This window comes from Candida theae, assembly GCF_024610275.1.
Source record: "Candida theae strain CBS 12239 chromosome Unknown scaffold75, whole genome shotgun sequence".
NCBI lineage: Eukaryota > Fungi > Ascomycota > Pichiomycetes > Serinales > Debaryomycetaceae > Lodderomyces > Lodderomyces theae.
The window spans coordinates 1-16,968 of record NW_026261442.1 but is presented as its reverse complement, the minus strand read 5'-3'; the positions used below and the strand labels follow the sequence as shown (position 1 = coordinate 16,968).

Genomic DNA, 16,968 nt, shown 5'->3' with positions numbered 1-16,968 from the left:
CTAACTGTCGTGTAAATGTGACAAAACAAAAAATAGAGAGGGGTCAATTAATGTCGTGAAGTGGCTATTTGAGACACTCGCATATGTGGCTATTTTGCGACATTGCCTCCAACGAGACTTTTGTCACTGACACTCGTTCAAATACCCACGAGAGTGTGTATTGAATCAACACTCAAAACGTTACGTTCATCAGGCAATCAAAGGCACAGTTTCAATGTCTGACTTAGAAGATGACTTACTAGCTTTAGCGGGGGGTGAGGACTATGAATCAGATGTCGGTTCCACTACCTCAAAGCGGAGTAACTTGGAGTACGAAGATGATGATGAAGATGATACGATTTTGGCGAAACGTCGTAAAGTTGGATCGAGTGAGGGATATGACGGTCCAGAAAGTGAGGACGAGCCAGAATTGGTGAACCCGTACCCTTTAGAAGGAAAGTATAAGGATGAGCAGGACCGTGAGGAGTTGGAGGCGATGGATGAAATCAAGAGGGAAGAGATTCTTTTCGAAAGGTCACAGGAAATGGACAAGTTTAAAGAGCGTCAGTATTTGCAACAGCGTATGAAGGCGCAACGAGAGCCAAAACACGGTAGGAATGAAATTTTGAGAAGCTCTATTCGTCAGAAGACCGGTGGTGCCAAGTCAAAGAAGGAGTCTAAATTGAGTGAGTTGAAGAAGGAGAGAGAAAAGCATACAAGGAGAAAGAGTAGGAGACATGATGATTATGAGGAGGAATCGGAAGAAGAGGAAGAGGATGAAGAAGTAGCTGGGGATGAAGATGGTGTGTTGCTGGAGGGTGATGAGGATGCATACAATGATGAAAGCGAAGGTGAAGTTATATGGGGTGGCGTGTCAAAAACGAAACGCAAGAGACTGACGGAGTTGGCTAAGTTGGAAGACATAAATCGAATCAAGTTGGGAAGAACATTGTTATCTCAATATTGTTATCATCCAGGCTTTGATGATGCGGTGTTGGACACATATGCCAAAGTTAATCTTGGAGTCGACAAGGTGACTCAAACCCCATTGTACAGGATGGTGAAAATTGTTGATATGAAGTCAAGGCCAGAAAAGGCGTATCGAATTGGCGGTTCAAAGTTTGATTTATACTTTATGGTTAGCCAAAACAAGAAGCAACAAAAGGTTTTTCCCATGAGTATATTTTCAGATTCACCGATAACACAAGAAGAATTTGATAGATACTTACGGGAACTTGATAAAACTGGCGAAGCCGTGGATTTCCTTGATGATGTCAATGATAAATATAGTCAATTGCAGGATTTGTTCAACAAGGGGTTGACTGATAAGGATATCAATGAAATGATTGCTCGAAAACAGCGCATGCAGCAAAAGAGCGGTAACTATACAAGTTATGATGCAGTGAAAACCAAGGCCAAATTGATGGATGAGTTGAAAATATCCAAACAACAGGGGAACTTACAAAGGAATAAAGAGATTATTGAGCAATTGAAAACCATTGAGAGCGTGTTACAAGATCAGGATTCTAATGCAATGTCCAGTAGTAGTGGTGCTTCCGCGGTAGGAGGAGCAGCGGCAAGTATAGCAAAAGTGAATGAGAGAAATCGTAAATTGAATCAAGAAAATATAAGAAAAGCTGAAATCAAACTGAAGTCTGCTTTACAGAATCAATCGAGTCAGGATGGGGATCCATTTTCAAGGTTGAAGACTGTTACACGAATGTTTTATCAAGATTTAATCAACGAAGAAAATGCAAAAGCGTTGAAAGATGTTAATATGCAAGAATTGATTAATGAGAAATCGAAACAAGAAGCTGAGATTGCTAAATCCACGTATCGAGATTTAGGAGAGATGGATAAGTTGATCAAGCTGATCGATGTGGATGTAGAGTTGTTTATATAAATATGATCAGTGTTCATTTTTACACAATGATTAGCGTTTGGCATAGTCTAGAAAGAGTAGAAGAATAGGGGGAGGGGGAGAGGGAGGGGAAGGAGGATGATCTTTTTCGTGATTGTGCATTAGATTGGCTGTGGTGTATTGTAGGATTTTGAGCAACAATTGAAGGTGTATTCTCTTTTTGTCTCACTAATTACAAAGAATCTTAACGGTATACTTTTGCTTGACAAGCCAAATTCCGAATGCGGTTAACGGTTTAACCGCGTTGCACGGATACAAAATTTCAAACACGTGCGTAGGTCTTGGGCACAGAATAAAAATATTAAACCACAGACACAGTGTGATGACACCTGTGTAATGGAATCCTACCTGCTGGTCCTTAGATTGGTTGGAGGATGTATTGCAATTGTTAAGTTTGGGTGTTCGAGGGGGGAGAGAGAGGGAGAGAGAGGGAGCGGTCTAGTTTTTGCGATTGTTTTTAGCCAAATTCGGTAATATCCGAACAGCAACCGGAAAAGAAGAGAGACAGGGAAAACACATGTGAGTCACTGCTACTACTACCACTACTACTATGTTTCAATGTGGAGATTATACTCTACTACCCACCACACTACAACTACCAGGGATCACTATTACTTTCCATGGGCCATATGCTAGTGCAATAGACTCAAACAGACACTTATGGTTTCTACAAGGTGTATGATTGTTGGGGCGGTGGAAATCGTTTAGAAGAGTACATAGAGTGAATTAGTAATTAGTTAATATTATGTACTGCATATAAGATAAAGACAGAGAGAAAATTTTCAACTGTCTCCTTCAACGGCAGTACCGCATATTATAAACTACTACATATAACAATTCATAGTTTCTTCTTCTTCATCATCATTAGTGGATATCACTCACAGATTTCAGCAACACCAAATCTGTAAACAAGATTAGTGTTTCCTACTACAGACATACACGCAACGAAATAGAGAAGCCAACAATGTCTTTTCATCCAAACTACTACTTGAATGGTTTGAATTTGGAGTATGCTGACGATGCTGCTGCATCGGCAAGCAATAATAACATGTTTTCCCCTTCTTCAAACGGTAATCAGGACATGATCACAGAGGAGGACATTCAAAAGCATCTTGATTTGTTCAGTGGTGCTGCTAATGATTTCTACTCATTAGATGTTATTGGAGACAATTATGTAGTTCCAAATAAACCTATACAACAGCAACAACAACAACAACAACAGCCTCCTCGTCATCAACAGCAGAGTCATCCACATCATACGCAGCCCTACTCTAGTGAAACTTTTACTAGACCACACCAACCATCAGTTGTAAATTCAACCACATCACAAACGAGCAACAGTCATGACTTTACATTGACAGCAAACACTGCTTTTGTTCAATCCCCAAATTCAGTAGCGTCTACTCCTTACACACCTTCTGTGTATTCCAGTGCGCAGACGCTGTCAGCCTTTGTTTCTCAAAGTCCTTCTGCAAGTAATTCTTTGGCTTTATCGCAAAGTGCGCTTGAGGACAAGAAAAAGAGAAACACGGCTGCTAGTGCAAGATTTAGAATTAAGAAGAAGTTGAAGGAACAAGAGATGGAGAGGAAGGCCAAAGAATTGGAAGAGAAAGTTGCCCAATTGCAAAAAAGATTGAAAACTATGGAAATGGAGAACAAGTGCTTGAAGAGTATAATTTTCCAACAAAATGAACAGAAAAATGTTGATTTACTTGAATCGATAAAGAAGAAGTCCATTCTTGATAGTAAATCAAATTTTGAGTACACTGTTTAAGGGTACATCACGATTGTTATCGTTTATTGTCACTGTTGCGTTGTATTGTATTGTGTTGTGTTGTGTTGCGTTTCTCACTGGTGTTTATCACTTCTGTTGAATGGAACTTATCGTTGCAAAACTCCATCCGCACATGTTGGTCAATTCTTGTATCCATCTACCACTAACAAATTCTTTTCCCCCTTTTTTTTGCAATTACTACTTGTCATCATCATCATCATCATCATCATCATCATCATCCTCCCTTTCAATCCAAATCATCCTTTCCACATTGGTAAATGTGTTTGTCATTCAACATACAAATACTACTTCATTGCCATTTATTACGATCATTACGACTTAAAGAATCCTTTCCCCCACCCCCACCCCCTAATTGTTTTTTTCATGATTATTTTAATTCGAGATCCAACTCTCGGTGTTGGTGTTAAAAATAAAGCAAATAACAGCCAAAAGAGACCAAGACTAAGAATGTGAAGCAGAGACTTTCTCCACATGACTGTTGTGAATTATTTTGTTTGCTTAGTTAGCAATTTTTTTCTACTACTTTGATTATTACAATTAATGTTACAACTGTTTCTTATCTGAGAATTGTCAACAGTAGCAGAGTCTCGGGTCGTTTCTTATTAAAGGTTAGGTCTATTTGTTAAAATTTCTGCTTTTTAGTGTTTTTTTGACCCATTGTTGTCGACCATTTTTTATCTTATTGTCAAACTGTGTTTATAGATTCAACATTTTTCAGTTCATGGAGGTTTATGAGCTGGTGCATTGTGCGAGAAGAGGGAAGTACATGATTGCAAATTCAAAGGAGAATCTGATCTCCCCAATCATTTACTTGTTCTTTGTCTTGTATTCGAAGTTCTTTCAGTGTCCAAGAGCTCATCCACCTCCTTTGGAATAATTTAAGGAGACAATTTCCAACAAATTGTTTTCCCATTCATTTTTAATATATATAAATAGTATATTTGTGTATTCCCGAGTAATGCTTCAAAGTTAGATAGACATGTTTGTTATCAGCTGTTTTGAATTACTTTTGGTGTAATGCTGGTTTGTAAAGACAATGTTTAGTGAGATGGATTTAATATGAGCACCAATTGGAATTTTGGTGTCAAAATTAAACCAAATTTTTTTGAATAATCAGGAAAGTTTAGTGCAAAAGAATTTGTGAATCGACTTCACAACAAATAAAATGCACTTTAACATGCTTTAAAAGCGAATTCTATAGCATAGGTCCGGTCTGGTACCCAGATTAACTCTGTAGGACTGAGTAAATGGTATAAAAGGGGAGAGAGGTAATTGCAATCTGATACTTTTTTGCGATTAGAGTTGAAGCGTTGGAATATACTACATACGCTACACGCACTAAATACACTACATATAACCTAGAAAGTGTAATACTACAATCCCTTTTTTATGTAGGTGTAAATGTAATCTCTATGTAATGTAATGTATGTAATGTATGTAATGTATGTAATGTAATCTCTACGTAATATTTAATACTTCATTATATACTATACAACAACGCTGCGCACACCAAAGACAAAAACCAACCAACCTTAAATCATAACTTCTCAAGTCAAATCTAAACCAACCATATTACACAGCCAAGAGAACCACACACCTACCAAGTACAAGTGGAGTAATTCACCATCATACAAAATTCAGCACCAATACATCTAGATGGATATACACACAGCGTGAGTGAGGGTCAACACTAATAACACTTGATAAACAAAAGAGTGCGGAGGCAGTTTTCCACTCTATATATCTAAACTACACACCAAAGAAATGGCACAAGATTCATCAGTGAAAACAAATTTAGACGTATTCCGCGAGAGTCGACCTCGTCGTCTTGCAGAGGAAGAACGATCGATATCACCTCAACATCAAGAAGTCCAGCACGACATAAATATTCGTGGTCATGACTTGAGTGGAAATACTGAACTTTTGCATCAGGTTGACCACTCGTGTGATGCTTCGGATAACACAGACCGCCTGCTCCATACAGACAAACCTCGCATCAAATTGAATACGAAAGATGACGATACCGTCTTTGAAACTCCCAATCCTGACAATAAATTGGTGAGTATGGAACCGTATCGTTTTCCCTTGCATGGAATGGACGATGAATCCAAACATTATAAATCACTAGAAGAGCAAATCGATTTGAGGTTGGCTTCACTGAATAACCCAACAATCATTATGGAGTTGGATCTCGATGGTGGTGTAAGATATTTGTCCAAGAATTGGGAGTACATTGTCGGTACTTCAATAAACAAAATCATTAACCATCCTATTTCCAAGGTTATAGTGGGGAACAATGAAGAAGATTACAAAGTCTTCAATAATGCAATTGACTCAATGACTCTAGACGATGCAAGTTACAAAGTGAAATTTATAACAGCCACAAACTATACAAGACACGACCTAGCAGGCAATGAGATTCGCGGAGATGTGGAGCACATTATTTGCGATCGATCTAGCATTAATAGTGGCGGTCAACTCACACCACAAAATTCTTTGGAAGACGTTAATGAGCTCAATTTACCTGTGGAAGACTACGTACCGCGTGACAAGGGAGATGTTCCACTGACAGACCACACTGACCAATCTTCTCAACAAAGCTCAATTTCGACTTCAATATCCAACGATGGTGGCTACATCGAGCTTGAAGCGCAGGGAATACTCATTCACGATTCGCATACAAAACTCCCCACCCACTCAATGTGGACCATAAGACCGTTTATTCAAATTGATTTGGAGCTATCGATACCAAATGCTTTGATTGATTTGTTGGGTTTTGGTTCAGAGATTTTTGAAGGGTATCTTATGAACTTGAAACTGTTGGGTGTCACGGAAGAGGAATATGTTCCACAACCCAACACAATATTGTGTAGAATTTGCGAAACAAACATTCCAGCGTGGTTTATCGAAAAGCACAGTGATTTATGTTTGATTGAACACCGTGTTGCTGAAAACTTGCAAGAATGTCAAGATGCTATTATTGAACAACGGGAATTGATCACCAAGATAATGGAGAGTTTAGCTATCCAAATGCAGCAACCGGGCTTGTACTCGCAGCAGGGATCGGCCCAAGGTAGTCCCATAGTCTCAGGTCAGCACCAACTGTTGACATCGAAAACCTTATCACTGTCCCTGTTGCTGCCAAGCACATCGTCCCAACTGTCAATATCCCTGAGCTCCTCAGATGACGATAATTCTTCAAACTCGCTGTCGATTATTCGCGAATACAAGGGCTTTGCCTTACCATTACTTGCAAACGAAAGCTCATCTCCCAGACTTGCTAACAAGGTAATCACAAAAAACTTTCATTCTAGAAGCAAGAGTTTGATGTATTCAAAAAAATTCCCATTTGGTACTTTGCAGAGAATAAGGGAATTGTGTGATGATGCCATAGCAATTAACCCCCCATCCAACAACAACTTGACAGATGATTTACAGAAACTCATTTCGTTCTCCCCGAATTCCGAGAAATCCTTGAATTTGGCAATGCATCCCCCCACCATAGAATCATCTGATTTGGCTATAAAGCAAATGCTTGAAGATACAAAGGGTTTAATAAATGATAAATTAGAAACCTTGTCCAGATTGGTATCGATTTTACAGTACCTGAACAAAATCAAGAGCGAAGTCGACTTGTTAGTATTGGAGACCGTGAGGGAAACAGTTGAAAAACTCAGGCATCAAACCGCAGCTCAACTTTCTAGAAGCTGTACTCCATCAGATGGTGTAGAGAGATCAAGACTGCCGATGGTGCCACAACTGGAGAGTAACACGGAATTGCAATCGCCGCAAGAGCCTCAAGGAAGTTTGGTGCTGAACTCGCGCAAGAACAGCCTGATCCATTTGGAACAACCGCCTATGATTGCCCCTAAACCATCGAGAAGCAAGAGTCCTATGGAGTTACTTCAGGACTCTCACTTCGACAACATTGTCACCCCAAAAGACCTATTGATGAACGAAACAAGAACTGCGTCCCACAATTCATCATCCTCATCCTTGACAGGGCGGAGAAAGTCCAGCTGGAACGAGGTTCCCCAACGGCACTCGTCTAATGAAATCTCGCGAACTTCGTCAGGAAACAATACAAACTACTCCTCTCCTGTACGACATTTATCACCGGCACCTTATTCGGAAAAGGGTAGTTTGACTTCCATTCAGAGAAACAGTGTTATGAAACCGTCACCAATAACACTACCAGTTACAGATTCAGACTATAGTGGCTCGGGTATCGATAAAAAAATCACAAAACTTTCTTTGGATACAGCCGCGACTCCAAACCAACAAAATTCTCCATCGTATTCATTAACTCATGGAACCCCCAGTCATTTAAGCAGCTCAACCTCGCGACCTCCTTTATCCCCGCTATTAGTATCAACGCAACAAGCGCCAACCAAACCAGCAGGTATCAAGGACTATGAAATTGTAAAGCCCATCAGCAAAGGGGCTTTTGGTTCGGTGTTTCTTGCAAAAAGGAAGTTGACGGGTGAGTATGTTGCTATCAAATGCCTTCGTAAGCGAGACATGATTGCTAAGAATCAGGTTCTCAATGTCAAATCCGAGAGAGCTGTGATGATGCGTCAGAGCGACTCCCCTTACGTGGCACAATTATACTCCAGTTTCCAGTCGAGGGACTACTTGTATTTGGTTATGGAATATTTAAACGGTGGAGATTGTGGAAACTTGATTAAAACTTTGGGGGTTTTGGGAATCGATTGGTCTGCGCGATATATAGCAGAGATAATTGTTGGTGTGAATGATTTGCACGAGAGGGGTATAATACATCGTGATTTGAAGCCAGATAACATCTTGATAGATAAAAATGGCCATTTGAAACTCACAGACTTTGGTTTATCAAGATTGGGTATTGTGGGCCGTCAAAACAATCATAGAAAGAGCAGTGTGAATGAGCAGAGTGTTGAGCTCTTCCGCAGTATCTTTGGTACCCATGGTGCAGGTGCAAATGCAGGTGCAAATGCAAGTGCAATTGGCAGTGGCAGTGGCAGTGGTAGTGGCAGTGGTCCAAACTCTGCTGGGTTGGGGTGGTTGGACAGTGATGAGCCACATAGTGGCAAGAGAAATAGTTCCGCAGGCTCCATTGTCCTTTCTCCACCTTTGGAAAGGTCAAGGTTGAATCATCAAAACCATACGCCATCAAACTCGCTTCAAGCAGCATCATCCCCCACCATGCAGTTTTTAGAAGCTTTTGGCAATCTCAAAGATAGACCAGGGGCTAGATCGAATTCCGGTGGATTAGAGTCGCCGATGTTGAAACCTATCATTCCAAGAACGGCCTCAGAGTCATCGTTTGCACTTATGGATGATGACTCTGCAAACTCATCTGTAACAAATTATGCATTGTATGACCCCAAGGTGGCAACGGCTGTACCTCTAGGATCTGACTTGGGGGCGGGTGGTGAGGGAAACAATGGGGGAATCAAAAAATTTGTTGGAACTCCTGATTATTTAGCACCAGAAACCATAAGAGGAATAGGGCAAAGCGAGGCATCAGATTGGTGGTCTATTGGTTGCATCTTGTTTGAATTTTTATACGGCTATCCACCATTTCATGCCGACACGCCGGAAAAGGTTTTTGATAATATATTGCAAGGTGAAATAGACTGGCCGGACTTGCCACCAGAGGAGGATTTGAAGTTTTGCTCTTCCGAGGCAAAGAATTTAATTGAGCGTCTTTTGGAGTTGAATCCGGAAGACCGGTTAGGTTCACAGGGGGCTGAGGAGATTATGTCACACCCATTCTTTGGAGAAATTAACTGGAATAGTCTATTTGATGAGCCTGCGCCTTTTGTTCCCAATGTTGATAATCCAGAGCTGACAGACTACTTTGACTTACGTGGGGCTTCGTTGGCACAACTTCCCAAAGATGAATCGTCATCTGATGATGACAAAGAAGACGAGGACACGGCTAAAAAGGGCGGATCTATCAACTCCCTTAACTTGCCTTCGACTAGTACCACCGCATCGACGCTGGCTAAAAAGGAACGTCGTGCTAGTAAATTGGGGGACGCTGGAGAGTTTGGGCTGTTTCACTTTAGGAATTTGTCTGTTTTAGAGAAACAAAACAAGGATATTATCAACAGACTAAAGTCGGAACACATGGAGCACAGGAACAGTTTCTCGTCATCCTCTCTGGAAGGTACCCCTGTGATGAGGTCGAGGGGGCTATCATTTGGAAATGCACCAAACAGTGGATCTGGGTTGAATTTAACGAATTCAGTTTCTACAGCTAGTCCATTTAAGAGACCTATTTCTCCACCTGGTGCTATTCTGGGATCACCGGTACATACGCATAATAGGTCACAATCCCCACATCGGGTGTTTGAAAGTCCTACAGTCGCGTTTGGTAAACATGAAAGAATTCCCTCCACAGTTAGTACTTACTCACTGGGCGATGACACCAATCAAGATTCTCCCAGTACTACGACATCATTCACGCATCACAGAGCTGGAAGCTCGCCTTACTTTCACAGTGCAGGGAAGCCAGCTACAAGCCCATCTGCGAATCTTAGTTTGCAACACACTTCCAGCATCCTGTTTTATTCGCACTCCAATCCAAATGTGCTCAATGCCCACCATTCTTTCTTCAGAGACACTTCGTCGCCAAACACGTCAGACTCGGAGGAAACGACAAGATCAAATGCCTTATTGAGGGTGCAAAGGCGAAGAGAGAGTTCGCGGATGTCGGAAGAGATTTCACTAAATCACGACCTTGATGTACTCTACTGTGAACCCATTTCCTCTGTACGCCATCAAGTTGTGAAATTGTTGGAGCGGGCTGGGTGTATTGTGGTGTCCGTTTCAGATGGCGAAGACTTGATCAAGAGAGCGACAAGTCAGGTAAAGTTTGATCTCATAATGACGGCATTGAAACTTACTAAAGTGGAGTCCATTGATGCTGTCAAATTGATCAGATTTACTGCAGGTCAAAACTCAAGCACCCCAATCGTTGCTGTTACTGGATTTGGCGACGAAGCCAGAAACGCACATTGTTTTGACTATGTCATTGAAAAGCCAGTAACATTTGAAAAAGTGAAGGAGTGTTTGAGAAATGTACTGAGTGAGGAAGCTGTAATTGACTGATTGGTGGCTGATGGTTTGTTTCGGTGTTGGTGGTTGCTACGTCGTTATACAAATGCTACTTTAGTTCCACTTCGGTCTCTTTTGTAATGTATAATGGCGAAGGATGGTGTTGTCTATCCATCTCTGATAATGACTATTATTATTTCTATGCGATTTTTTTTTTTTTTTGCACGCCTCTCACCCTCCAACAATTGTTTGACTTCAAATGCATACGAATTTGGAGAATAGACTATAAATGGCATTTGTATGAGCGTCATCCAACGTTAAACATATAATCAAGGTAAACTACTTCTCATAATCTTCATCGCGGTGTGGCGACGCGTAGTGCATTGAATATCTATGATGGGCCAATGGGCCTCGTCTCTTACCGCAGATAGTAAAAACAGGTAAGTTCACCGGTATTAGTCCTCTATTCTAAATTGTTTACTTAAATGAAACAGTTTTTGGTGTAGGTAGCGCGTTTTTTCTACGCGTCATATAAAGTTCAAACTAATATTACAAATGATTTCTTGCATGCGCGTGTCTTCCATCAGTCGAAACAATTCTTTAGTCTACGCTGATTTGCCTTCCCCATCTCTACAGGAATCATCATACAAAGTACGCGGCACGACTTATGATGTCATCAAAAAGGCCATTCGAAGAAATACATCAGGATCAAGCACATTCGCTCCCCGTTGCGTCACAAGTGGCAACTGCGACACCTCTGATCGAAATCAATGAATCACAGGAGAAGATCTTTAAAAAGCTCAGGAGACCAAATGGGACAGAAGAGCCATCTGAATTTGAAAAGGAGTTGGTTGACATGACCCAAGCTGCGCAGGGATCAAGCGCTCAAGACGACCAAAGCTGGTCAAGACCTATGCTTCCAGCTGATTTTGATCCTAGCAAGGAAGACGTTTCCTTTCAACAATTAGATGGTGAAGAATATAACGAGAATGACGCAACTTATGCAAGATTTTTTGGAATCACACAAGAAGGGTACTCGGTGCTCTGCAATGTAACAGGCTTTGTTCATTACTTTTATTCGCCCGTCCCAAAAGGATTCGTCAAGGACCAGCATTTGATACAATTCACGAGCTATTTAAAAGCAAACTTTGACGGGGTGGTTGACGTACAGGTTCAAATGAAAGAGTCCATTTGGGGCTACAACAATAACATCAAAACTCCCTTTTTCAAGATTTTTGTAAACAACAATAGAAACATCACTAGGTTGAGAGGAGCTTTCGAGAAAGCGGAAATCCGGTTTGAAGAATTGTTCCCCATCCAACAAAGTGTCACATATGACAACATCAACTATCTTTTGAGATTGATGATCGATTGCAATATTACAGGTATGTCATGGATAACATTGCCCAAATCCAAATACAAATTAAGGCACAACAGAATCTCAACATGCCAGATAGAATGTTCAATTGACTATAAGGATTTAATAGCACATCAATCCGAAAAAGAATGGTTGAAAATGGCTCCCTTGCGTATATTGTCTTTTGACATAGAGTGTGCTGGAAGAAAGGGTATATTCCCAGAAGCAGAACACGATCCCGTAATTCAAATTGCAAATGTGGTTCTGAAATTGGGGGACTCTAAGCCATTTGTCAGAAATGTTTTCACTGTTAATACTTGTGCATCCATAATTGGGTCGCAGATATACGAACATGAGAAGGAGGAGGAAATGCTCCTGCACTGGAAGGATTTCGTAAACGAAGTGGATCCTGATGTCATTATCGGGTATAATACCGCTAATTTCGATATACCATACTTGTTGGATAGGGCCAGAGCTTTGAAGGTTCAAAAGTTCCCGTATTTTGGGAGATTGAAAAACATCAAGCAGGAGATCAAAGATGCTGTTTTCAGTTCCAGGGCATACGGAACTAGAGAGAATAAAGTGGTCAACATTGATGGTCGTATGCAGTTGGATTTGCTTCAGTTTATTCAGAGAGAGTACAAATTGAGGTCGTACACACTCAATTCAGTATCTGCTCATTTCTTGGGTGAGCAGAAAGAGGATGTTCAACATTCTATCATTACTGACTTGCAGAACGGCAACAAAGAAACTAGAAGACGTTTGGCGGTATATTGTCTTAAAGATGCTTACTTACCGCTTCGGTTATTGGACAAATTGATGTGTTTGGTCAACTACACGGAAATGGCGAGGGTTACCGGAGTTCCATTCTCGTACTTGCTTTCCAGGGGTCAGCAAATCAAAGTTGTGTCTCAGTTGTTTCGAAAATGTTTACAAGAGGACATTGTAATTCCAAATATGAAAAGCGAGGGCTCGAATGAAGAGTATGAAGGTGCTACTGTGATTGAGCCCGAAAGGGGTTACTACGATGTCCCCATTGCCACTTTGGATTTCAGTTCGTTGTATCCATCGATCATGATGGCTCATAATTTATGCTACACAACCTTGCTCAGTAGAAATTCGATAACTGCGTTTGGTTTAACAGAATCGGATTATGTCAAAACTCCAAATGGTGATTATTTTGTCCATCCTGATAAAAAGAAGGGTATTTTGCCTACAATCCTAAATGAGTTATTGACAGCAAGGAAGAAGGCGAAAACAGATTTGAAAAATGAAACGGATCCCTTCAAAAAGGATGTTTTAAACGGTAGACAGCTTGCATTGAAAATCTCGGCAAACTCGGTCTATGGGTTCACCGGTGCTACTATTGGTAAATTGCCTTGCCTTGCAATCTCGTCTTCAGTCACAGCATTTGGACGAGAAATGATTGAAAAGACAAAGAACGAAGTCCAGGAACATTATTCCAAAAAAAATGGCCATCCGTTCGATGCAAAGGTAATCTATGGTGACACGGATTCTGTTATGGTGAAATTTGGATACCAAGATTTGGAGACTTGTATGAGACTTGGAGAAGAGGCTGCAAACTATGTATCAACAAAATTTCAAAAACCCATCAAGTTGGAATTCGAGAAAGTTTACTTCCCCTATTTATTAATCAACAAGAAAAGGTACGCAGGATTATATTGGACGAGGCCGGACAAGTTTGACAAAATGGATACCAAGGGTATCGAAACAGTTAGACGGGACAATTGTCGGTTGGTGCAGAATGTGATTACGAAAGTGTTGGAGTTTATCTTGGAGGAAAGAAACGTCGATAAGGCGCAAAGATTTGTCAAGCAAACAATTGCGGACCTATTGCAGAATAGAGTCGATCTCTCGCAATTGGTGATTACAAAGGCTTATTCCAAACACGACTATTCTGCAAAACAAGCCCATGTTGAATTGGCTGAAAGAATGAGAAAAAGAGACCCAGGTTCAGCGCCGACTTTAGGCGATAGAGTTGCTTATGTGATAATCAAGTCAGGAGGTGACAAAAACTACGAGAAATCTGAGGATCCTTTGTATGTTTTGGAGAATTCCTTACCTATAGATGTGAAGTACTATTTGGAGCAGCAGATGACCAAGCCGTTGGAGAGAATCTTCATTCCAATCTTAGGTGAGTCCAAAACAAAAGAGTTGCTAGCTGGTGCGCATACGAGAACGATAAAAATGTCAGCCCCAAAGACTGGTGGTCTCATGAGATTTGCAAAGAAGTCTGAGGTTTGTGTTAACTGTAAAACGCCTTTGAAAGCGGGCAACAATGGCGCATTGTGTCACAATTGCATTGACGAAGGTAAAGGGCCCGGCTTGTACACCAATGCTCTTTCGCAAATGAATTATTTAGAAAACAAGTTTTCTCGGTTGTGGACAGAATGTCAAAGATGTCAAGGATCTTTGCACCAGGAAGTTCTTTGCTCGAATAAGGACTGTCCTATATTTTACATGAGAAAAAAGGTTCAAAAGGATGTACATCAACAAGCTTTAGAACTTGTCAAGTGGAATGAAACGAATTGGTAGTTGCGTTGCGTGAATCTCGATTTCACATCAATTTTACATCAATTTCGTCTCAAATGAAATAGCGAAAGCGCAATTGGTCAGACAACCCGAAGAGATGGATACTACGAGCCCCTCTACGTGGCTTAATGCAAGCGTCCTCGGTTGAAAACTAGCGTATATATATATATATATTTTTTTTCACTCATTCTAATCATCGTTGTCCTCGTACTTTTCTAATCTGGCCTCTGCAGCATCCTCGTTCTCTATCTTGACTCCTCCACTAATGGAGAATTGTCCACCCCCACCAATCATCAATATGTCTTCATATTTGGTGGCTGTATTTGCAATCCTTGTAGGTTTTTCGACATCATCTTCCAAGTTTCCTAGACCTGGGGCATATGTTTCGGAAAATCCCCATGAATAAACAAAACCGTCGTCGGTTACTGCGAAAGAATGATGAGAACCGACTCCAATAGCTTTGATCTTCACATCAGTGCCATTTCCAAATTTGAGTTGCGTTGGCGTTGGAACAGATCTTGGTTTACCATGTTGGTCCTTATACGTTGACTTGGGGAGCTCGTTTTCAGGAATACCGACTTCTTTCATATCATATCTCCCCCATGCCAAAACTTTTCCTTCACCTATGAGAGCAAGCGTATGATGCTCCCCTGCCGCAATTTGCTTGATTCCCAAATTGCACAACTCTGGTATCAAGGTTGGTTTAGTGAGCACTGAGCCATCTTCTAATTCACCATTTGGGCCAGTAAGAGCACATTGGCCAAACTGGTTTAAGCCCCATGCGTAAACTTGATCATTGTGATCTATCGCAAAGCAGTGATAGTCACCACTAGCAACATATTTCACATTATAGAGACCGAATTGTTGTGGCTCTAAACTTCTCAAACGATGTCTTTCCAAAATTCGACGACCCAATTGGAATTGTTGTCCATTTCCCCAAGCAAAAACAATACCTTTGGAATCAAGGGCTAAAATGTGGTCCTTTCCACCAGCTAGCTGAACTATGTTTTTGAGTTCAGTTATCTTTAACGGAGTTCTTTGGATTTGAATCTCATCTCGTAAAAATCCCAACAATCCTTCATTGCACCTAAAACAACCCCACGCGTAAACATCACCATTGGACAACAAAACCGCACTCAAGTTGTCAGTTGCAACTAATTGTACAATCTGGTCGTTGCTGTTCAAGCCCTGAACCAACGCCGGTGTAGCCTCTGCTTCATTCAAGTCTCCATCTTCGTCATCGCTATCAGCTGCATCTGCATCTTTCAAAACCTCCTTGGAATCAGAGGTGTCTCTTCCCAATACGCCGTTGTCATTGTTTCCCCAGGACCAAACACGATTTTTCTTGTCAAGTGCTAAAGTGTGCATACCGCCTACTGCAAAATCGACGATCTTGGCGTGGCCCAATTTTTCCTCTGTCAAGTATGGATTCAATCGTGGCCTTTTCACTTCCTTTGTATTTGCATCAGGGCCCAAGCCTAGCTCACACATCGAACCTGTTCCCCAAACGAATATATCAAGACCGATATTTTTGACAGGTGGCATCGCATTGATATCCGGCAACTTCGAATACGAATGCAAAACAAACGATGAAGTCGTGAAAGACTTCAGCCTCTTGTGTCCTCCATTTAAATTGTGGTCTTCGAGCTTTCGTTTTCTTTCTAATGCCACCATTGTGTACTGATTTATTTGATTAGAAGGTCGCCACTTTGACTGATGTACAAAAATTTGAAGTCATCTGTCAACAAAAGTGAAGTAATGTGTACGCATCCAGTAAAAATCAAAACAACAGACGCTACCAGTCGCCTGCAAAAAGAAATACAAAAAGCCTACAAAAGAGGAGCAAAACGCATGCCATTGAAGGCGGAGTTGATACAGTATGTTCTATGTACGGATAAGGGTGTATGTGGCTTGAGCAACAGTATAAAGTTTGGATGAGGTAGTCCTTGATACACGTGACTTCGTGTTGTGCACGACCTTCTTAACTCTACAACATACAGGCTTCAGCGACATTTTCATTTCCCATTCTGTATTGAAGAAGAAAAGAGAGCAGGCCTGATGGACAGAATTTCGATAATAGTTTTTGCATCAAAGGGTCGCCTTTGCTTACTGTTTGCAAAATAAAGGGGATTCTCTGGGATGATATAGTATGAGACCGATTAATTGAAGTATCAATGCATTGCTGAACAAAGTCATGAAATTGGGTGTAATTTGACTCTAATGTTAACTTTGTTTTGACTCCAGATAGAAATTGTAAAGCAGAATGATTAGTGTGTACACTGTATTCTGAATGTATTTCATTTATTTAGTTGGTTGTAT

At 40.9% G+C, this 16,968-nt stretch overlaps 5 protein-coding genes across 5 annotated transcripts; 4 read left to right on the top strand and 1 right to left on the bottom strand. All coding sequences in view use genetic code 12, as the record gives it.

The window, feature by feature from the left end:
* Nucleotides 1–214: 214 nt before the first annotated feature.
* Nucleotides 215–1,882, top strand: RTF1 (Rtf1p; the record flags this gene model as incomplete). The annotated part of the gene is made up of 1 exon (XM_051752803.1): nucleotides 215–1,882. One exon carries the CDS (start codon nucleotides 215–217, stop codon nucleotides 1,880–1,882), a length of 1,668 nt encoding a protein of 555 aa, XP_051608107.1.
* Nucleotides 1,883–2,864: 982 nt separating this feature from the next.
* MET28 (Met28p) lies at nucleotides 2,865–3,674 on the top strand (the record flags this gene model as incomplete). The annotated part of the gene is made up of 1 exon (XM_051752802.1): nucleotides 2,865–3,674. One exon carries the CDS (start codon nucleotides 2,865–2,867, stop codon nucleotides 3,672–3,674), a length of 810 nt encoding a protein of 269 aa, XP_051608106.1.
* Nucleotides 3,675–5,459: 1,785 nt separating this feature from the next.
* Nucleotides 5,460–10,793, top strand: RIM15 (protein kinase; the record flags this gene model as incomplete). The annotated part of the gene is made up of 1 exon (XM_051752800.1): nucleotides 5,460–10,793. One exon carries the CDS (start codon nucleotides 5,460–5,462, stop codon nucleotides 10,791–10,793), a length of 5,334 nt encoding a protein of 1,777 aa, XP_051608105.1.
* Nucleotides 10,794–11,406: 613 nt separating this feature from the next.
* On the top strand, nucleotides 11,407–14,652 carry POL3 (DNA-directed DNA polymerase delta; the record flags this gene model as incomplete). The annotated part of the gene is made up of 1 exon (XM_051752799.1): nucleotides 11,407–14,652. One exon carries the CDS (start codon nucleotides 11,407–11,409, stop codon nucleotides 14,650–14,652), a length of 3,246 nt encoding a protein of 1,081 aa, XP_051608104.1.
* Nucleotides 14,653–14,838: 186 nt separating this feature from the next.
* Nucleotides 14,839–16,323, bottom strand: KGF57_003385 (Ran guanyl-nucleotide exchange factor; the record flags this gene model as incomplete). The annotated part of the gene is made up of 1 exon (XM_051752798.1): nucleotides 14,839–16,323. The coding sequence occupies one exon, from the start codon at nucleotides 16,321–16,323 to the stop codon at nucleotides 14,839–14,841; it is 1,485 nt and encodes a 494-aa protein (XP_051608103.1).
* Nucleotides 16,324–16,968: the final 645 nt, after the last annotated feature.